At 37.4% G+C, this 23528-nt stretch overlaps 1 protein-coding gene across 2 annotated transcripts in view; it reads left to right on the forward strand.

The window, feature by feature from the left end:
• ano5a (anoctamin 5a) overlaps positions 1-23528 on the forward strand; it is an 87539-nt gene that overhangs the window by 18170 nt on the left and 45841 nt on the right. Inside the window, exons 3-4 of one of the 2 annotated variants that reach the window (XM_079809344.1) lie at positions 3296-3427; positions 18058-18165. In XM_079809344.1, the coding sequence (XP_079665470.1) occupies positions 3296-3427; positions 18058-18165 (240 nt within the window). The remainder of the gene's footprint in view (positions 1-3295; positions 3428-18057; positions 18166-23528) is intronic. The other variant, XM_079809345.1, reaches the window with a different exon arrangement.

Genomic DNA, 23528 nt, shown 5'->3' on the forward strand with positions numbered 1-23528 from the left:
TCAAAAGTATATAAAGTGCCCCTCTAAACAATCATCAATAATATTGTGACAAATAAAACAGAATTTGGATTATAATTAATATAACCGCGCGTACAAAACAGTAACAATGCGCTCAAATTCCCGTTTATCTTTTACGTATCTTTCAGTCTGAAATGTCGTTGCCATGACGTGTTGCTATGGTGCGTGACTGCGTGTCTTGCTTGACTGCTCACTCGGACACGGCCTCCTCTATATTTTTTTTCTTTGTGTTGTAATAATTCTGCTCATTGTAAAAGTAAAATACAATAAGTTTGTATCTGTAATCCCAGATTCATAATTGTCTGCTTACAACAGCGGTCGGGAACCTCTAGGCTCGCGAGCCATTTGGCCATTCAGTGAGCGCTTGTGGCTCAATGGCAGAAAAAAACAATCCAAACAATCACGATTTTGAAACCTTAATTTTCATCATTAATCAAAGCTATTATTCGAAATGTAGGCTGTCAAGAAGGAGGCAAGATGGGCAGTGTCTCTTAAAAAAAACTGAAAGACACGATATATAATATTACAAAAAATAAAACTAATATATATATATATATATATATATATATATATATATATATTAAAAAGTATAAAAGTCACTCGTTTTTATAAAGTCACACTGTCCAACAGCGACCCCCGCAGGTAAAGTTACAGCGGGTTGCCTGAGCCCATTGATTTGAACAGACCTACGAAAGGCACGGGGACGTAATGACGTACCATTAATCGAGCTATGTTCTGTAACATGTAAAACGGGAACATGAACGTAATATTCTAAAAGCAACTCATGTAAACGCCTTAATCAGATTATTGTCTTATTCAGAGTAAGGTCAATAATTAGATTACTGCTGTCCATGTAAACGTAGTCAATGATGATCTGAATCAGGTGTGTTAAATAAGGGAGATGCACGGGTCCCCAGGACCAGGAATGAAAACCACTGCTCTATAGAGGAACCATATCTCACTAGCACATGAAGAAATATCATATGTTAAAGAGAGACTGGAGATTTGGTCAACCACCCTCATTGTAATCTAATCATTTTTGTCGGGTTTTCATTGCATTCATTGTTCAGCCAAAAAGCAGGTGTCATATAGCAGGTTATTGCGTAAGTCTGTGTTATTAAAAAAAAAAAAACGATTAAAAACCCTACTTTGTTGAGATAAATAAATAAATAGACACGCAATAGAGTAGTTTTCAAAAAAAGGCATTTATATATGTCCTATGAGCAAAGAGTGCTTAGTCCCAGGACAATGCATTAATAAAGAGATGTGTATGTTTATTAAAAACACAATGCATGGGAACTTATATCATTTATTAGCTCATATGGTCAGCTTGTGTTTGCCTAGACAGGTGTCCTTCCATTATGACACATTCATTCAAATCAGCTCACCTTTCCCATTGCACATCCATCTAGTTTGCATATGAAAAATAAATCGTACCTGTCCCCAAAGAACATCCAGTGTGTCTGCAGGTTTGCTAATCTTTGTTTTGTAAAACAAGGCTTTTTTTTTGGGAGAAAATTTCTTGATGACTTGAGAAACTAGTAGCTGCACGATTCTGGATAAATTGAGAATCACAATACTCCCTCAATTCTGAATAAACAACTAAATAAAATTAGCCTGACGTCGTCATACTCAATTCTAGTGAGAATATGAGTCTGATGCTGCTCCGTTGGGCTGTGATTATGGGGCGTGTTTCAACCGAACCAGGAAAGACCTCAATTGGATAGACCTACAACCAATCAGAGCAACGGAGCGATGCATAACGTTAGCCAAAATAACACATATTCTACCCCCCAAATGCCATTTTTTTCCTGGAGAACCCTTGCCACCAACCAACGTGCAGGCACGCTGGAAGTAAGATGAGTGTAAACGATCTTTGCCGGTGTTGTAAAAAAAGAACTTAAGGATACACAGAGTACTTACCGACACCATCATCATTTCTGAGAGAAATAGTAAAGGTGAACGCACATACAAACAAGTTCTCCGTTCAGGATTAGAACAAATTCAACCCAAGCGCTCTTTGGTGACGTGAATGATTACGTTAATGTTTATCATCTGTCCATCATCGTCTAAAGCCCGCCCTGACAATTTCATTGGTCCGAACAGTTTCGGGCATAATTACTCCTCTACGGATCAAGTCCAGACCGAACTGCCCGAGCTCAAATGTTGTGGGCGGGGCTACGTTCGATGTGCAGAGTCAATCTGTCAAAGCATTATAATGAGAACAGGATTTTAATAAAATGATGTTTCTGTGTGCTTTCGTTGTCCGTGTATCAGTGTTGTTAAAGGAAGAGCGCATTCAAAATGTTCCGTTTCAAACCCTTCGCCTGTAAAATCTGGCACGCTGAAGTTCACGTGCGCATTCACGTCCTTTTGTGTTGATTTATGTCGTAATAGGTTCATAATAATCTTCATATTAATATTGATATAGGGTGCGTTTGGTCGAGTTTATTAACCAGCTAGCAAGCTCTGCAGGGTGGTGTTATTTCACAGTTTCAGCTCAAAGGCAATGCTCGATATTACTGACTTGGTTATTTGAGACGGTCATTTTATAAAGACATTTATGCATCATAATCTAGCAGTTATTTTTTGTTTTATATGTTCATGTTTACAGATACCTGTTTTCATGTCACGTTTGTATTTGTCAACAACCATTTTCATAACAGTTTTCATTATCTCAATGACGGACATGCCCCGCCCCCTGCACATGCCCCGCCCCCGAGTACACGAGTACTCGTTTTTGAGACCTATCGATGATCGAAATGAGAAATTGACAAAAATGCCCATCCCTACTCATGTCCCATCTGAATTTACTCGGCTCTGACAGTGATTCCCTTTTTAATCTAAACATTTTTTGAATATCTTGTTCAAATATACACACATGCTTTGCTTTTTTTGCCATTTTTGGAGCTTAACTCTATCCCTTTTATCGCATGGAAAAGAGCAGCGTGAACATTCTTGAAAATGTCTTCATTTGTGAAGAAATAAATCATACATGTTTCGAATGACATTCGGGCATGTAAATAACGGAATTTTCATTTTTGGGGGAACTATATTGATAATTGTCCACCCCTCAGACTCATACTTAAGTAATGCTGATGTCAACTGAAGTTCACTTTATCTCCGCTGTTATCCGTCCTCCACCCTTCTCTATCATTTTCTTGGCCTTTCTATGCTTTTATGGTTTTCATCTTCTTAGACAGAATCAAGATAAGCGCACTGTGTTGCTCATCTGCCCTTTCTCTTCTCCTCTCCTCTCCCTGTCCTGTGTGTGTAGTCCATGTTGAGTGTAGTGTCTGAGTGCACCAGCACTGTGTCTGTGTGCTCGAGTCACTCTTCAGTGGCTGAGTGTGAGCAGTGTGAGAGAGAACACACTGAACCACAGCAGCACCTCTCCAGCTTTAAGGGGGTAAGAAGGAGTGTGTGTTTGTGTTTGTGTGTGAGTTTGAAGTGGGCCATCATGAAACACACATTTGATCATATAGTTGAACATCAGATATTTCAACATATATCTATCAAGTCATCACAATAACTTAAGCAGAATTAATTGTAAATTAGTAACACTATAAACATGAAGAAAAACATCCAATAAAATAGGCATGTTGTTAAATCATGTTAACGACATTCTAATTCATGTTAACATGTTAAATCATGTTAGCAAACATTCTATTTAATGTTAACAATATTAAAACATGTTAATTAATGTTAAAAACATGTTGAATCATGCTAACAAAATGCTAATGCAATTATTAATGTTAGCAATGTGGTAAAACATGTTCGCAACATGTTAAATTATGCTAACAATCCATTAAAACGTGCTAGCAAAATGCCAATTCATGTTAACAATGTGTTAAAAATGCTAAGTCATGCTAGCAACATGGTAATTCATGTTAACAATGTGGTAAAAACATGTTTGCGGCATGTTGTTAAATCATGTAAACGACATTCTAATTCATGTTAACTACATACTAATTCACGTTAACATGTTAAAACAAACATGGTAATTAATGTTAGCAATGGTAAAAAATGTTAATTAATGCTAACAACATGGTGAATAATGTTAGCAACATGTTAATTTGCGTTAGCAACATGGTAATTATGTTAGCAATGGGCTAATTCATGTTAGCAATGTGGTAAAGCAACATGTTAAATCATGCTAGAAACATGCTAATTAATGCTAGCAAAATGTTAAAGCATGTTAATTCATGTGAACAACATGTTAAATTATGTTAGCAACATGATAATCTATGTTAGCCAGGTGGTAAAACATATTAATTCATGCTAGCAACATTTTTCTTTACTTTCTCTGAGTAAAACAAGTTAAACCATGCTAGCAACATGCTAATTCATGCTAGCAAAATGCTAATTCATGTTGTAAATATACTAATTCATGCTAACAACATTCTAATTCAACTTGTTAAATTATGTTAACAAAATGCTAATTCATTTTAATATTTTAAATAATGCTAGCATGCTAATTCATGTTATAAACATACTAATTCATGCTAGCAACATGGTAAAACATACAAGAAGTGTGTTAAAGAATGCCAGCAATGAGTTAAACATGCCACTTCATGCTAGAAAAGGGTTAAATCATGTTAGCAATGTGGTAAAACATACTAATTCATTCTAGCAACATTTTTCTTTACTTTCTCTGAATAAAACAAGTTAAATCATGCTAGCAGCATGCTAATTAATGCTAGCAACATTCTAATTCATGGTAACATGTTAAACTATGTTAGCAAAATGCTAATTAATTTTAATATTTTAAATCATGCTAGCAACATTCTAATTCATGTTATAAACATACTAATTCATGCTAACAACATGGTCAAACATACAATAAGCGTGTTAAATCTTGCCAGCAATGTGTTAAACATGCCAATTCATGCAAGAAAAGTGTTAAATCATGTTAGCAATGTGGTAAAACATAATAATTCATGCTAGTAACATTTTTCTTTACTTTCTCTGAGTAAAACAAGTTAAATCATGCTAGCAACATGTTAATTCATGTTATAAACATACTAATTCATGCTAGCAACATTCTAATTCATGTTAACATGTTAAATTATGTTAGCAAAATGCTAATTAATTTTAATATTTTAAATCATGCTAGCAACATGCTAATTCATGCTATCAACATGCTAATTCATGTCATAAACATACTAATTCATGCTAACAACATGGTAAAACATACAAGAAGCATGTTAAATCATGCCAGCAATGTGTTAAACATGCCAATTCATGCAAGAAAAGTGTTAAATCATGTTAGCAATGTGGTAAAACATACTAATTCATGCTAGCAACATTTTTCTTTACTTTCTCTGAGTAAAACAAGTTAAATCATGCTAGCAACATGTTAATTAATGTTGTAAACATACTAATTCATGCTAGCAACATTCTAATTCATGTTAACATGTTAAATTATGTTAGCAAAATGCTAATTCATGTTATAAACATACTAATTAATGCTAACAACACGGTAAAACATACTAGAAGCGTGTTAAATAATGCCAGCATGAAGGTTTTATTCAGAAAAATGACACGATTTAGCATTTTGCTAGCATGAATGAGGATGTTTTACCACATTGCTAACATGATTTAACACTTTTCTATCATGAATTGGCATGTTTAACTCATTTAAACATGCCAATTCATGCTAGAAAAGTGTTAAATCATGTTAGCAATGTGGTAAAACATCCTCATTCATGCTAGCAAAATGCTAAATCGTGTAATTTCTCTGAATAAAACCTTCAAACCTCAAGCTGTTCAAGTGATTTTAAACTTTCAGACATGGCTTTGTTACGCTAACATCAAAGTTTGTCATCAAACTTTACTCATCTAGTTAATATTCTGCTTCTGTCTTCTCAACCAGAGTGTTTGCATGTCCTGTTACTTCAGGATGGCGGTTCACTCACTGCTGATCCAGGCCTTGTAAAACCGAAGGCGTCATGCAAATAAGACAATCTTTGGCCTTTTAACTTAATGCCAGCTGTTGATAACCTGATCATATTGTTTTATCGGCCGTCATCTGGCTTCATTATTACAATAAAGCATTCTGAAATAAATTAGTGACAGATGAAGATCAAGTGGACTTTCGCCTGGATGGTTTATTGTGTTGACATTTGTGTGCTCTATTGTTCGTGTGTGTATTCCAGTGTCATTTAACCTCACAACACACTCAATTCATCCACAGATCTGGAGAAAGAGAGCTTTATTTCTGAAGTATCGCTCCAGGGTACGACACGGTAAAGAGGGCTGCACTGTGTGTGTGTGTGTGTGCTTTGAGTGAGCGTCTTGCATTTGGTCATATTAGACTTTATTACGCTATTGTGGTTTGAAGAGCATTATGATGCATGGCAACACGTTCGGTTGTGTAAAACTAAATATTAAGTGGGAAATAATGTAGGGTGGGACCTAATGTATTGGATTGTGTAGAGAGTCGTGTTAATGGTAATACTCATGATTATGGGCTTGTTCAAATGAGATGCGAGGTTGTCTTGCTGTGTGCCATGACTTTTCTAACTGTTATTGCCTGGTGGATGATGAAATATCAAATGATAAGGAATGAAATATTCTTGGAGGTGGGGTGAAAGCTATATCTAGGGACACAAGCTAAATATATACAGAAATGAGTCTGTGGTGAAGTAAATACTACAGGAAAAACTAATTTCTGCTTGAAAACGATAGTTCAGACAAGAATGAAAAAAGTAAATTATATATTAGCACTCAATTGAAGCTTGTAGCATAAATATTAAAGCATAAATATCAGCCTTATAAAATTAAGTAAAACCTACTCAACTTTTCTGATACTGGTGTTCCCATCATGCACTGGGGCGTGAATAATTAATAAGTTAGATTTTTCGCTGTTTTTCAGCTGTATTTACACTGTTTTATCGTTGCTTTTGTTGTCAGGTTTAGTAACTTGCCATTTTGTGACATTTGGAGTTAATTTTCTACTCAAAATGACACATTCACACTCAAAAACGATCCATCCAATGTTACGTCACTGTGTATTGAGTAGCAAGTAGTGAGATCAGGTGTTCGGGTGGGGACTGAGTTAGATGTAGATATGGTGTCTACTAGGGGTGGGCGATATGACCAAGATCTTATATCATGATATGAGTAATTTTATTTCACGATAATGATATATATATATAGGGGTAAACGTACCTATTAAGCAAATTAAAATCTACTTTGAGACATTTTAGTGCACGGGGTATTGGTTTGAGTACAAGAAGTTATGTTACAATAAAATATGAATCTCTCACACAGTAATATTTAATTTTATTTTAAATGACAAAAGCATTTAAATTGAGATATACATCATTAAATGCAAAAAGTCTGGCTGTGCTTAATGGGGACAGGTTTGTACCCTTTACATCCCTGCTGCTATTACGCTCACAACATGTTTTTTTGGGAAATTCTTGTATATTTTAAACAACATTTTTAAAGAATAATGTTATAAAGATTAACTTGAAGTGACAACCATGAGTTGATATTTAAAGTATTTTTATGAAGTATTTACATAGACGTTTAAAGGGAGCACACTGAGCTTTATTGGAACAACAAACCTTTTTTTAATTAATAAATATTATTAAATTACATTTAAAAGGACAATTTTGCTAAATAGATAATCTAGGTCATGTATTAAGTTCATATATATTTTAATATGAATAGCTATTAGTAAAAATATCTATGAAATTATATCTTTTCTTATTGATGTCCCACTGAAGCTGTGATTGTCCCAGTAGTGACCCTTTAAGCTCACCGCACAATAATATGAAGTTATAGCAGTGTAAAACCACAGAACATCAATAAACTGTACATTTATAATATAATGAATTTAAAAGTACAAGCCAGTAATGCCTGTGAAGTAATATATTAGTGTAGCACACAGTCTTATCCGGGAGAAGTGCCCATACAAGGAAATCACACTCAGGACCTTCGGGTCCAAAATTACCCAGAGGGCGGGGTTAAGATAAAAAAGATTTGCAAAGATTAAAATCAATGAAATATATTTTTGTTCAATAATATTTTTTCTTTCCTTTTTTTTCTTTCCGTTTTGAGATCATTTTATGATTTATAATGAATATTTATGCAATAATTATGACCCATTTTTTCCCATTGAATATAATAAAAAAAAATATATATATATATATATAATTTTTTTAAATTTTTTATTAAAGCTGTATTTCATTTTAGAGTCAAGCCTAGGCCTCATGAAAGCAATTTTTTTTAAATGAGATCAGTGCCATCCGGTGGACACATTGAGCATTTTTATCACGCAATAGCACATTTTTACCACTTTAGTGGATCTTGCGTTTTATAAAAAAAATAAAAAAATCGTTGCTTCATCGGAATGGAACGAAACTTGGTGACTTTATTGGTACTTGGTATATGAACACCCCAAAAAATTGGGGACAGAATTTGAAAAGTCGAAGTGGTCATAAAAAAAAAAAATAGTCACAATCAGGACCTTCGGGTCAAAAATGACCCGCAGAGGAAATGAATGGGAAATTGGAGTGCAAAAAAGACATTTGTTTTATACATACAAAAACACACGCACACACAAATGAACGCATGCCATTCCAAAAGCTAATTGTGTTTTTGTGTGTGTGTGTGTGAGTTTTTTTCAAATCCTGTCCACAATTTTTTTGGGTGTTCATATACCAAGTACCAATAAAGTCACCAAGTTCCGTACCATTCCGATGAAGCTACGATTTGTAACATTAAAAAAAAAACAATTTGGGGTCCGAAATGACCGAAGAACCCCAGAGGTTTAAGAGAAGGTAAGCCGCCATCTTGCTCCGACGAAAGCGACTTGAACGCCCCTGATGTTGTAAACACGACTTCCCAATGCAAACTTCCCAGGAGGACTTGAACTTTGAAACTCTATATTTGAAATCCCCAATATTATCCCACATGTTGTTCAGGCTAGAGAACAAAGGGTTTAATGTTGAACGGTGAGGGTCTGTGAGCTCCGAGCCTGCATTGCAGCATCAATAAATGATGTTTAGTGCTGATTATGAATGCAGTATTTTAAAGCTCCCGAGGACAGCTTCTGGGAAACACAAATGGAGATCATAGAAGAGGAAATCTTTAACCCGTTTGACTAAATGTTGTCATATGGTTTGCAGATTATTGAAAACAGTTAATCAGATTAATTTGACCATGATTATGTTCAACTTTCTTATCAATTGCTTGTTTTAGTGTGTAGTGCTTGAGCTACAAGTCTCAAAAAAAACGATTACGTTTCTAACCACTAAGTTTCCTTCCCTGCATGATAACATGTCTGTGAACAGAAACGCCCCATCATGTTCATTAGCTGTGTTTTTTATAGCTAGAGTCCGAGTCTCTAATTGTGTCGTGTTACATAATTATATATCAGTGTTGGAGATGCTGCTTTTTGTGGCTGTGTCCCGGCCTGATTTACCTAACCACGCATGTACTTACTCTATATGTCACTGCAGGAGTGTATGGCTATTATTGACTGCTTTTTTTCTAACATGTGTTCATATGCATCGTCTTCAAGCTGTAATTATAGTAAATGAAAGAGACCTGTAGTGAAAGAACAGCAGCTGCTCTGCCAGGTCAAACATATTCCTGCGTACAGTAAAGAGACGGCAGGAAGTTAATTAGATGATGTTTGCACAGAGGAGGATTCATGTGTGTGCCAGTGAGATTTGTTTAGAAAGGGATCAGGCTACATCACTCTTAAAGGGACAGTTCACCCAAAACAACAAATGTTAGCACTGACTCAATGGCAGGAATAAATCTGTACAGGATATGATGTGAGTGAGTAACTAATGCCAGAATGAACTCACTGTGAAAGTACAGGGCAGATGTGAAGAAGACTGGGGAAGTCATCAGATGTGCACCTGATTATTTACATGCTATTGCAACTTCCTGATGCTGAGGTTAATCTTTTTGAAAATGTCACGATCTGTATATGGGTTTTAGGCTTGACATGCAAATGACAGCAGAGAGAACGTACTGTGGAAAATTATTGCTCAGCGGATACTCTTTCATAGCTCAGGATACTTTAAGGGTTAGTTCACCCAAAACGGACAGATTTACCCACTTAACATGTCATTTGTCAATGTAAATGAAGACAAGAAAGAATCATTTCCCTAGATTTACATTGAGGGAGTGACTTCAGGCTTATAGAGACCAGAATATCATAACCTTGAGGATGGGCTCTTTTAAAAGAACACCATAGCAACGCCCTAACAACCGCCTAGACCCCTTTAGCGACAGCATAGCAACATGCTTAAAAACACCCACAGAAACTCTCTAACAACCATCTGATCATTTACTTTACAATGCCCAAGCCAACTCCCTCTCTACAACCATGTAGCAATGCCCTGTCAATCATAGCAACCATCCAGAGCACCCCAGCAACTACATAGCAACGCCCTAACAACCGCCTAGACCATGCGACAGCATAGCAACATGCTTAAAAACACCCACAGAAACTCTCTGATAACCATCTGAGCATCTACTTTACAATACCCTAGCGCCACCTAGCAACTCTCTTTCTCCTTCTCTAGAAAACATGTAGCAATGCCCTGTCAATCATAGCAACCATCCAGAGCACCCCAGCATCTACATAGCAACCCCCTAACAACCGCCTAGACCACCTTTGCGACAACATAGCAACATGCTTAAAAACACCCACAGAAACTCTCTGACAACCATCTGAGCATGTACTTTACAATGCCCAAGCCAACTCTCTCTCTAGCAACCATGTTGCAATGCCTTGTCAATCATAGCAACCATCCAGAGCACCCCAGCAACTACATAGCAACACCCTTACAACCACCTAGACCACCTTTGCGACAGCATAGTAACATGCATAAAAATACCCACAGAAACTCTCTGACAACCACCGAGCATCTACTTTACAATGCCCTAGCCACCTCCCTCTCTAGCAAACATGTAGCAATGCCTTGTCAATCATAGCAACCATCCAGAGCACCCCAGCAACTACATAGCAACACTTTAACAACCACCTAGACCACCTTTGCAACATGCATAAAAACATTCAAAGAAACTCTATGACAACCATCTGATCATTTAATTTACAATGACCAAGCCAACTCCCTCTCTACAACCATTTAGCAATGCCCTGTCAATCATAGCAACCATCCAGAGCACCCCGGCATCTACATAGCAATGCCCTAACAACCGCCTAGACCACCTTTGTGACAGGATAGCAACATGCTTAAAAACACCCACAGAAACTCTCTGACAATCATCTGAGCATGTACTTTGCAATTCTCAAGCCAACTCTCTCTCTAGCAACCATGTAGCAATGCCTTGTCAATCATAGCAACCATCCAGAGCACCCCAGCAACTACATAGCAACACCCTTACAACCACCTAGACCACCTTTGCGACAGCATAGTAACATGCATAAAAATACCCACAGAAACTCTCTGACAACCACCGAGCATCTACTTTATGATGCCCTAGCCACCTCCCTCTCTAGCAAATATGTAACAATGCCCTGTCAATCATAGCAACCATCCAGAGCACCCCAGCAACTACATAGCAACGCCCTAACAACCACCCAGACCACCCTTGCAACAGCATATCAAGGTGCTAATAAAACATTCAACTTTATGACAACCACCTGAGCATCCACATTACTCAAAACGCCTTAGCAACCACATAGCAACACCCTACCAACCACCTCCCACACCACCCTAGCAACCACACTGAAGGAAAGTGCATTCGTAAGGCACATTTCATACACATTAGTAATTAAAAGAGTCAAAAACTCTATGATGGTTAAACTTTGCAGTTCATCAGCAAATCAAATGCGTTCCCAACCGGGGAGCAGCCAGATCAACTACAATCCCTATACTTGACTACACTTCTTTAGTAACATTGTTGATTTCATGGTCTAAAAACAAAATGACAGCGCCGCCGACGGCTCCTGTAACCGAACAAAGCTCATTGATAGCGCACTCTTGCTCTCTCTCTGGTGTGTGTGTGTGTGTGTGTGTGTATGTGTGCGCTCATCCGGGAGAAGTGCCCATATAAGGAATTCCGCCCTTTATGACATCATACAGGGCCATACTCGGAAAAAAAAAAAACTTTCTCAAAAACTTGTCTGAATCCTGAAAATGTTGGCACAGAAATACTCCGTCATACGTCCAACTCATGTCCATGTTGTCCATGTTTAGCATGAGAACCAACTCTTTAACAGTTTAAATAAGACCCCCCCCCCCCCCCCCCCTTTAAAAAGTAATCCAGCATTTTTTTAGAGTGTGTGAACATAAAGCCTGCCTACTTTGATTTGATTGGTCATCTCAAGCATTTTGACATTGGCGAGCGGTGAGCAGATGAGAAGGGCGGTTATCTGGGCATTGTGCAACATCCGTACAGCACCAAAGCAGAGATAATATTAGGCAATTATTACACAACCTTTATTATACACACATAGTTCGAGCTGGTCTCGTGCTGGTCCACCACCAGCACTCTCACTTCCCATGCTGGAGAGAGACCAGCATCCCATGCTGATAAACACACCTTATGCTGCCGACCAGCATCTAGACATTAGATTACATTATGAGGACCGCCCTGCTGGCACGATGATGTCATCGTCCCTGCGAGCCCCCTGCTCTCTGTCTCTCATTCCACTCTATTATTGACTAAAGGAGGGCCGCTTTACAGTGTGTGTTTATGTGTGTGTGTCCGATTTGCTGGGCTGTTGTAGGAAAGGAGGAGATCTCCGCTCTGGAGACTCCCAGAATCGTGAATGATGCAGCACTTGATAGACGGGCTGGAGGTAAAGTGTTTCTCTTCTCTCCATTTCTCTCCCCTTCTCCCGTCAGCTGTCTGTGGAGTAACGGAGGAGGATCTCTGGGGGATGCGATTAGCAGTGTCCCGACTTTACTAGCCAGCGGTAATTGCTTTCACTAATGGGTTACTTGCGGACTCTAGTAGGGGTGCTAGCCGTAGACTGCTGGTCGTCATCGGGACGTTTTGTTTGTAGGAGCGGCGTAAGAAAATCAGCGGTGTCAAACCTCAGAGAAATGCCACTCGGTTTGGTCACATCCCTGGAAGTGGCCGTGAGAGAATCTAGAGGTGTTTTACGCCCCGGCTGCCTTGGTGGTCACCGGCTGTATTTGTTTGTGCTATGCAGCGAATGTAAGTTATTTTTAGTTGCTGGAGAACAGCTGCAGGCTGTCAGGGCTGGAGCGGCACTGCTGTTATTTCCCTGGCTCAAAGTATAGCCTGCAGTCTTTTAACTAGTGTTAGCCGAGGTGGAAAATGTCCCACTCAGGGCTGACATGCACCTCGTAGACTGAGATTTAAACAGGGTTTGATACACTCGCCTGCTTTTGAAGAAATGTGTGTATGCGGAGGCCTTTCTCAGTGTGTATATCTTTCCATCAGGCTGTCCTGAACAGTAGGGGGCAGCGATCACAGTGCTGTTTAATTCAATACTTTGAGCTGTAGGAGAGGAAGAGAGTTACTGAGAGCTGTGCTCTTTCATGCTAATTGCCATTCTACCTAACTATTCAGTATCACAGTATGTGTGTGTGTGATACTGTAATTGCAGGTACATTTGGTGTCCAAAGTAAAAAAAAATTCAGCTTTTTTCAAATGGTTATATTTGTCACTCTTTGTTACTCCAAAATAATAAAAAGCAATTTTGTGAAACTGCTGTATCGAACTCGTACCGAACCGTGACTTCAAAACTGAGGTAGGTTACGTACCGAACCGTCAGCTCTGTGTACCGTTGCTAGGGGTGTGAAGCTACACTGGTCTCACGGGTCGGTTCGATTACGATTATCATGCCATTGATTCGGTTCAATTCGATATCACGATGCATTGACAATGCACTGCATCCTCGTGTATGCAATTGTGTCAGTCAGTTTTATGAACTGAACCTTTAATTTTACCTGCTCAAAGAAAACACGCTTCTTGAATGTATCAAACAAAACTCAAGTCTGGGCACAGAAGACAACAGGAGCGTTTAGAACAAATACACAAAATACTAAAAGCCACTTCAGGAGCTGTTCTGCACTCAATGCAGTCAATACTAAAGTCTAAATGCATCTGGTTGTGGAAACCAGCACATATGTCAATTTTACTCATCGCAACAATGCTAAAAAATATTAACGTGTGAGCATGTGATATGGGCTATATGACATGTTATAGCCAGATATGACAGCATTACTGAAGCACGCATCGCCGCAGGCGAGCAGCTGAGTATCTCTTCATCAAGCAAACGCACAAACTACCGAAAGTAAAGTCGCAGGTGCTCAACATACAATCATATTCATTAAAAAGTAAAGAAACTGACTGATCAGACCAGTGCTGGTGCCGCGTGCTCTCCTATTATGATGATCAATAAAATGCAGCTCATATCTGTTGTTTTCGGTGACGTGAACTCCAATAAATCTGCATATAGTGCGGGAACTGAAGATTGAATTTATACCTGTTTTGCGGAGATACATTTATGTGACCAAATGTAAATGAAATCATTTTGATAAATCGGATAGCTTTGATTAACACACAGCGCGTGTTTTCTCCAGGTCGTGCTTACCAGGTTGTTCATAAAAGCTGAAATGTGCCCAGATGTCGTCTTTAAAAGTAGTTGGAGCATTTTAAATACTCGCACTCGCCTCTCTCTGCCATTGTGTGCTACTGCGGCAAAGCACGTACGCGACAAATGACGGCAGAAAATAATCAGTACATTATAATCGGTTATTATTTCTGAACCGATACCGAATCGTCCTCGTCTGCATTGAAGAAACGATTGATTTCGACACCTCTAACCGTTACACCCCTACTTTCGGTCTTATATAGCTGAAAATCATGATTTCTTGTTGTCTGAATTAGTCAGTGTATTTTTTTCTGTCTTATTTTATTATTTTATTACATTTTTCTTTTGGTAATGTTTCATTTATTTTATTTATAAAAGCCCTAAATAGTATTTTTTTTCGAATTCTACAACATTGAATCGTTTAAAAATATTGTCCATAAAGCTTAATTCAATTCTGTGTCAACTCTGTTACCGTACCACTTTGCCTTTAAATCAGTGGATTTATCTTCCTCTGTATCCTGTGATACAGGATACAGATACAGATACAGGAAATGATGTCACTCTCCCCTCACTGATAAGATCTGGAGAACTGAAAAAATGTGCTCTCTCTGAGAAAATATATTCATCTAAAAAGTTCTTAAACCAAGAATTATTTTGTAAAAGAATTGTTCCCACAATGTCAAAGGTAAACAGAATTGATCACATAGTGGGTTGTTTCAAAGTCGTTTAATCCTGATTTCATTAGTGTCATGTGCTCTTAGCATTTATGCTAGCAAATTTTTGACTAAAAAGTGTAAAATTGTCAATTCTGTTACCGTCAAACTCTGTTACCGATGTTAGTTCCACACATTGTAACAGAGTTGACAAACAATACTATAAAGAAATTACTTTTTTATTAAAAGTACACAAAGTAAGTAATTTGCATTGAATTATTAAAATTGAATATGTTTTCAACAAAAGTATTTCCTCTATACAGATCAACATGTTATCAATTCCTGATTCTCGTTCACACGGATCCGCGGAAACAACCAAAATACTGTATTATGTATGCCAGAGTAATTGACTATGTCACAAAAAAAAGACTACGCGCCTGCGCACAAACGCATTCAAACACACTTGCCAATAGACTAAACTCGTCACTGTTTTCACAGATTCACGTTTTGAAGTTTACACAGAAATTATAACGTTTTCAAAACTCATAAAAATAAAAAAAATTCACCTATTTCAGAATTTGCGTTCTCGTGCCACCAAAACAGCGTTCTTGTGTAAGTGAACGGCCAGAGCGTATTAAAATGTAAAAAAATTTCAGTTAAAAACGTCGCGAAAGCGTCCCCTAAGTTAATACTAATGATTTTAAATTTGGAAATTAATCAATCAAAAACTTACTTGAGCTGGACGATGACTATTTTCTAGAGCGGCCGTACAGTCCTGTTATTCAATTCAAATTCAATTTAAATTGTATTTATAAAGCACATTTAAAATCAACCTGAGTTGGCCAAAGTGCTGTACATGGAGAAGATAAATGCCTAAAAACACATACAAATTACAAAGAATTAAATGACCAAAGGCGACCATTTTGGGATCGAAGTGATCTTGAAGGATCGTACGTAGTAATCAGGTCGGAGAGATATTTAGGGGCTAAATTATTGAGAGCTTTATAAACGAATAACAAAATCTTGCATTCGATACGGTATCGGACTGGCAGCCAGTGCAAAGAATGTAAAACTGGTGTGATATGGTCTCGTTTGCAGCTACCCGTGAGTAGACTGGCAGCCGCATTTTGGACCAATTGAAGGCGAGAGATGGAAGAGAGAGGAAACGCAGAATACAAAGAATTACAGTAATCAAGTCGAGTTGATATAAAAGCATGAATTACGGTTTCGAAACTTTTCCTGCTTAAGGAAGGTTTGAATTTAGCTAATCTGCGAGTATGATAAAAACTGGTACTAACTATGATGTTGATTTGTTTGTCTAATTTAAGACCATTATCTAGCATTATCCCAAATTTACGCATAATTGATCCCAGAGGTAACATGTACAACGAAAAGAATAATAATGGGGCTAGAATCGATCCTTGGGGTACACCACAGGTGACATGAGCTACCGAGGATGAATGGACGCCCAAATTGACCGTAAATCTTCTATTTGACAGGAAAGATTGGAACCATTTCAATACTTGTGCCTGTGATACCAATCGAGTGTTCAAGCCGAAATAAAAGAATCATGCGATCGACAAAATCAAAAGCAGAACTCAAATCTAAGAGCACTAAGGCCATGGATTCACCAACGTCTGTGGTCATTAAGATAGCATTAAAAACTTTTAAAAGAGCGGACTCAGTGCTATGAAGGGTTTTAAAGCGGGACGGAAAATTTTCAGAAATGTTATCAATGTAAAGCTGCTTTGAAACAATCTGTATTGTAAAAAGCGCTGTATAAATGACTAAGATACTGGAAAGAATGATTTTTTTCCCCTTAACTTTTTGAAATGCCAAATGTATCTCCAATTATAGAATCACTATCATGTACACTTCGGCTATAGTTTATGGACAAAATTATCCCATCAAATTATCCCTAGAAATGAAGAAAAATATGATAAAAACCTCCCTTAGTGGATGTCTTTGACTGGAAAATATATATAGCAAATAAATGAATGTTGGGTTTTTAATCAGGGTTTGGATTAATGTTCAGGCCCATTCACACCAACATTGTTTATTATAACAATAACTATAACTTCTGTATTTATAAACTTTCTAATTCTGTGAGAATATGGACATCCACACAACTATGACAATAATGACCCAGAGGAACAATACCAAACAACTAAACAACCTTTTCCAGCTTGATGAACAATAAAAACAACAGTGTTGTTTTTACATAAATATAATTCTTGGCATACTAAATAAGGCTTTAGTTTGTAGTAAATGGATGATTTATATCGTCCTTGAAAGCTCTAGACACAATCTTTTGACTAAAGGTTCAGCCACATTAATAAAATTTCACAGGCCAAAAAAAGGTACATGTTCCATTCATTGTCAGTAATGTAGCAGTGCATGAAGCGAGGCTCTTAACCCTGGTGCAACATTTGTATAAAGAAATTCCAGATTGTGTGGATTCCTATTGAAGTGAGCAATGGTAAATGTGTCTGCTCTTCAAGTCTGGCTTTTCTTGAGCATGCAGCTTGTGCTGAAGCATTTGTGCGCGCATGAAGCCTGTGTGTAGCAGGATAATTGCATTGTTTTTGTGGGAGTTAGGAGATAAATATAGATAAGATCACAGCGTCTGCACATGCACACAGCTCTGTTTCTATGCACCCTTTACGGTGATGATATTTAATAGGGTATCTTGAAATGATTGTGTGTATTAACTAGAACACTTTTCAAAAGATAGTAAACCTAACCCAAAGCTGCGTGTCTTTGTATAAAAGCTTGACTTTGTTCAAATAAATGTTGAAATCCCTGTGTGTGTTTGTGCAGGTGGAAAAGCAGCAGCAGAGCAAGGATGCTGTGTACTTCAGAGATGGCGTACGGAGGATAGACTTCGTTCTGTCCTACATCGATGACAAGGATGGAGAAAAGAAACAGGTTTGATATCCACTCTGTTATGTGTTCGTATAACATTTGGCTTCCTTCTGCGAACTGTGAGATAGGATCTCATGGGTCATTTGTAGGGCTGTAACGATTCATCTACTACATCGATGTATCGATTTATTTTCCTATGATCTAACTACATCGATCTGTGCTCGGCAAGTTGGTCTTCCGGACGACATATATCGATCTAACATCGTTTTAAAAGGTAATCAATCGATTGTATCGATAATAGGAAATAACGCATTGGATTTTAACACGTCAGACTTTATATGGATGTTTTTTCTTAGCACTTTTAATGATAAAGGCGTTAAACGTTACTCGATTCAGTCTGCCTATATGTGACATCATCGCAACGCACCAGCAGCAGCGCTAAGAAAACAAAACATAGCATGGCGGATGGCAGAGGAGAAGCCAACGAGCGAGAAATTATCAAGCCACCAGGAGAAAGAGCTACCTGTACTTTCAACCCTTGCTTGTTACCTGTGCATTCCTGGCCCCAGTGTGCCAGCAGAGCGAGTTTTTAGTGAACGCACAGAGAAGTGTTCTGCGGTCAGATCATGTTGATATTTTTGAAAAAGAAATCTGTAGTCATTGAAGAGTAGTTGGTTACATTTTATCTTTTGTTAAATATTGTTTGTTTATTAAACTGAGAGTAGTAGCAGGTTCAGCCAGTTTATTCAACCTGAAGAAATGTTGGTTGCACTTTATTTTTGATATTAATATTGTATTTGTATTATTTTAATGTTGAAAAACAACAGCAAAAGTAGCAGGTAAACCTACTATTAATTAAACCTGAAGAGAAGTTAGTTGCACTTTATTTTTGATATTAATATTGTAATATTTTTATGTTGGAAAACAAAAGCAGAAGTAGCAGGTTAACCTACTGTTGAAATGTTGGTTGCACTTACTGTGCTTTTATTGAAAATGTATTGAATATTGAAAATGAGAGCAGAAAAGGTTAACTTCCTGTTAATTCAACCTAAACTGTTGGTTGCACTTTATTCAAATAAAATTTGAATGCATTTGCCATTAATTGTTGTTTACTTGTTTTTTTATATCCATAATTAATTGATACCTGATTCCCTTACAAGAAACAACAGGAATCTAGGAAACTTCACCTGCACTGACCAGTATCCAGATATTTATTTCAGTCACACAATTTTTGGCTAAAAAGTTACTGAATCGATTTCAAGTCACTGAATCGTTTCGGATCGTATCGTTCTAAATGAACCAATATCGTCCTTGAATCGTATCGACAACCTCAAATCGTGATACGAATCGAATCGTTGTTAAAACGAATCGTTACACCCCTAGTCATTTGCCTAAACAAATGACTCACTTGTACACTGAATAGCCATCCTACAAAACAATGACTCATCATACTTCCTAGTCCTGAGGAATAGTGAAAGTGACCATAGTGACTTTCTGAAAGCGTGTTAGGAAATGTAACTCATTTCGAGTCCAATGATCTGCTGGAGGTCTGTGGATCTCTTCACACTGCTGATACAACTTTAAGGCGTCCTAGATACACTTTCTCATGGTACATTTGCCACCAAGGTAAAAGTTGTCACAAGTCAGGTTCTTCTCTGTAGCTGACAGTGCTTAGTATTAGGGGTGTAACGATACACTCGTGTCACGATTTGATATAAATCGCAATACTGAACTTGCGATACGATATGTATCGGGATATTTTAAGCCAATTAAAAAAAAAAACTTATTTTATTATTCTCCGCACCTTTGGTGCTTGGCCTCTCTTAAAATCGTTAGATTTCTTATTATTACTATTATTCCGCCATTGAAGTCTATGGCAGCCCATAGAACCATTTGCGGGAAAGTTATGAAATTTGGCACACAGATAGAGGACTGGCCCAACATTAACCACACCAATTTTGGAGTCTCTAAAACAATCCCTCTAGCGCCACCACCTGTCCAAAGTTTGACTCATATTTTTGCTAATAACTTTTGAACCATAAGGGATAGAAACAAAATTATTCCGCTGATTCCTTGGCTCAAGACAATTCGATTGCACCCTATGACGTCATTTTCCGTCATAATTTTCCAGCCAATTTGAATTTTTGCGAACTCCTAACTAAAGGCTCCACAAACACACACTGTTCCAATTTTCACAAAAATGTAACCAGATCATCTCCAGACCATGCTGACAAAAATGTATGGAATTAAAGTTGATTCGTCAAATAGTTTTTTGAACAAATTTTACGTAGGGGTTGCGAAAATTCACTTAAGGAACAACACTCCGTAACGCTTTATCATATTCAAACCAAACTTGGTACATGTCATCACAAGCATGGCCTGAGGCAACATGCAGCGTTTCAGCGCAGCGCCACCTACTGGTCCGGAGATATGAAAAATGGCTATTTTTGCTTATAACTTCTGAACCGTTTGTCCAAAAATCATAAACGTGGTCTCGTTATATTCAGGACGTCTGATATCCAATTTTACCATATCGGCCATTTTGGCTGTCAGCCATTTTGAATTCTGTGCTAAAATGCTGTATTTTATGAACGCATGAACGGATTGTTACGAAACTCGGTATGGGTCATCAGCACGATGCCCTGAAGGAGCCTGAGAAGTTTCGAAAAAGCGCCACCTAGTGGATAAATTTTTTTTTCAAACGCTTATAACTTTGAGTGTGGTTGCCTTTTTTTCATGGGAGTAACTTTTTTTGTCTCCTGAATCCTTGCCGACTCCAACAATGCCAGGTTTTGGCATATGGTTTGTGCAGCGTTGGAATTTAGCGCCTAAAAAACGTTAGCTGATATATTCGAAACCGCTAGTCCGATTGAGACAAAACCAGCGTCAGAAGTTCAGAAACATAGGTCGATAGCTAATTGCGAATACCCAAATGGCAAAATATTGATAGTAAGGGGGAGTAAAAGGGGGTGTCAAGTCAAGTCAACTTTATTTATATAGCGCTTTTAACAATGTAGATTGTTTCAAAGCAGCTTTACAGTGTTAAACAGGAAAATAATGCAGCATAATTTTATTCAGCTGTATAGCCATTCTGGAAAAAAATGCTGATGTCATCAGTTCATTTCAATTATCATACAGTGACAGTGTGGGCTTTAGATCAATAATTCGATCAGTAATTTAGTTTAAATGGTTAATTTAGTTTATTAATTAGATTTATTTCAATGTTTAGTTGAAAAATTGAGTGTCCCCAACTGAGCACGCCAAGCCAGATGCAACAGTAAATGAACGATGTCATGTCAATGGGTGTCAGTCATTTTTTACTTTGTTTTTTTAATATATATATATATATATAAATGTCTATAACTCCAAAACGAAATGAGATATTTTCACCAAAATTGACACACATATGTATGGGCTCACTCCGAGGACACATTAAAAATGGCGGGATTGTGCCTCTTGGTGGCGCTATAATAGAACAAAACATGAAATTCCCATAGACTTTAATGCATTTTTCAGCCTTTTTGCCTAAAATCATCTTAAAATGTGTTAAATTGCTCGTTGCTGCAGTTGGTCTGACACTCCCAGCCATTTTGGCATGTCTTTTCTTCTTATTTGCGCTTGGCCCCGGTATTGCTGCTTGCAGCTATATTTATTATTAAAATAATATTATTAGTATTGTATTATTAACAGGACCCACAAATACTCCTCCATTGCATCATTATACATTATATATAGTGGTTTAATGTAGTAATGTCACTGAAACTCCGTAAACTGTATTACTCACGCTTTCAATGCAGGCATCCTTCTCTCCCAGTGCTCGCTATGTCCCGCCTCTCCCGCTATTAATGCACTATATATAAGAACCATCTAAAATGCTTTGAATAATCATACTACTAAGACTAAAGGTGATCTGGGGCCTCATTTATAACCGTTGTGTACGCTCAAAACAAGCCTTGAAAGAGGCGTACGCTACTTCTGACGCACAAGTTGTGATTTATAAAAACAAACTTGACGGGAAAATTTGCGCACCTGCGCAAATTCTCTGACCCATGCGTACAAACTCTTTTACTAGAGTGAGAAGAGATATGAAGTAAGAACAATTGAAACTCTGTTTTCATTTTGATATACACATTTACATACATGTTCCAGTTTCATTAATGGCGATATGCACTGCAATTACATAAAGTCATTACTCAGAATTTAAACAAAAATTATATGAATTTAGATATGTTTTAGCGAGAAGTGAACGATGATCAGTGATGCACACTTACTTCGATATCACATGAAAAATACCACTGTATTTGAAGGATACAACTTTGAAGAAAAAAGTTTCCTTTTTTAAAATACTTTGTCAGTGTAGGCCTATCTGTTTAAATTAAAATAGCCTAAACATCCTATATGTTCACATTATCAGCAAAACTGCATGAATTTGAGTTGAAAGGTTTAAAATAAAAACTATAAATATTTTGAATTAAAATAACATTTAGCCCGTGGAAATGAATGAATAAACTTTATTCAAAAAAAATATCTGTGGAGTATTTCATACAATTTTGTTTTTATGGATATTTTGATATATTTATTCTAAAACATAAAAAGGATATTGGACGATTTACAGAAATGTACTGTGTAAGGCACAAATGGCATTTATAGTCCGTATCTAATATTTTTCAATGTCTTGTACCTTTGACAGTGTTAAACATGGTGTCACGTGGATGGGTATATGCATGGAAATGATATGCAGATGAGGTTATGCATAGTAAAACTAGCTCCATACATGCTGATGTCGGGGAGGAGACGGGGTGGAGATGCACGTACGCACAATCCTGAGATTTATAAAGGGATTGTTGCGCAGGTTCTGGCGTACACACATGGTTTTATACAAAGATATCTATAATAAAGGCTAGATGTCTCGTCCACGCTGCTGGCCAATGGAGGTGGACGTCCGCACCTGGCGGCCATCTTGTCACAGGCAGCTCGCTCACTCGTAACATTGTGTTTTAATGGTGCTTGCGATTTTTAAATAACCATAACTTGCTCAATTTTCTACCGATTTTCAAACTGTTTGGTTTGTTATAAACGTCAGAGATGTAGTTATGACACTGCATACTTACGGAAAAATATTCATAATTTGTTCAAGCATCCATAATTATAGCCACATTAATAATGTTTGTAAGAAACCAAATAATTTGTAAATCGGTCAAGATTTCTGTGAGATAAGAGTATTTGTGTTCATGCAGATCATCAGGAGCCACAGAGCCCTGCCTGTGACAAGATGGCCGCCGGTGATGACGGTAGAGACTCCGCCGTAAGACATCTAGCCTTTATTATGGATATCTATGGTTTTATAAATCTGATTTTTTTTTTTTTGTGCGTACGCGAAATCTAGCTTTTGTGTGTACGTACACTTTTAGGATGGAAAGTTTTAT

Source organism: Gobio gobio (genome assembly GCF_949357685.1).
Source record: "Gobio gobio genome assembly, chromosome: 25".
Classification (NCBI taxonomy): Eukaryota; Metazoa; Chordata; class Actinopteri; order Cypriniformes; family Gobionidae; genus Gobio; species Gobio gobio.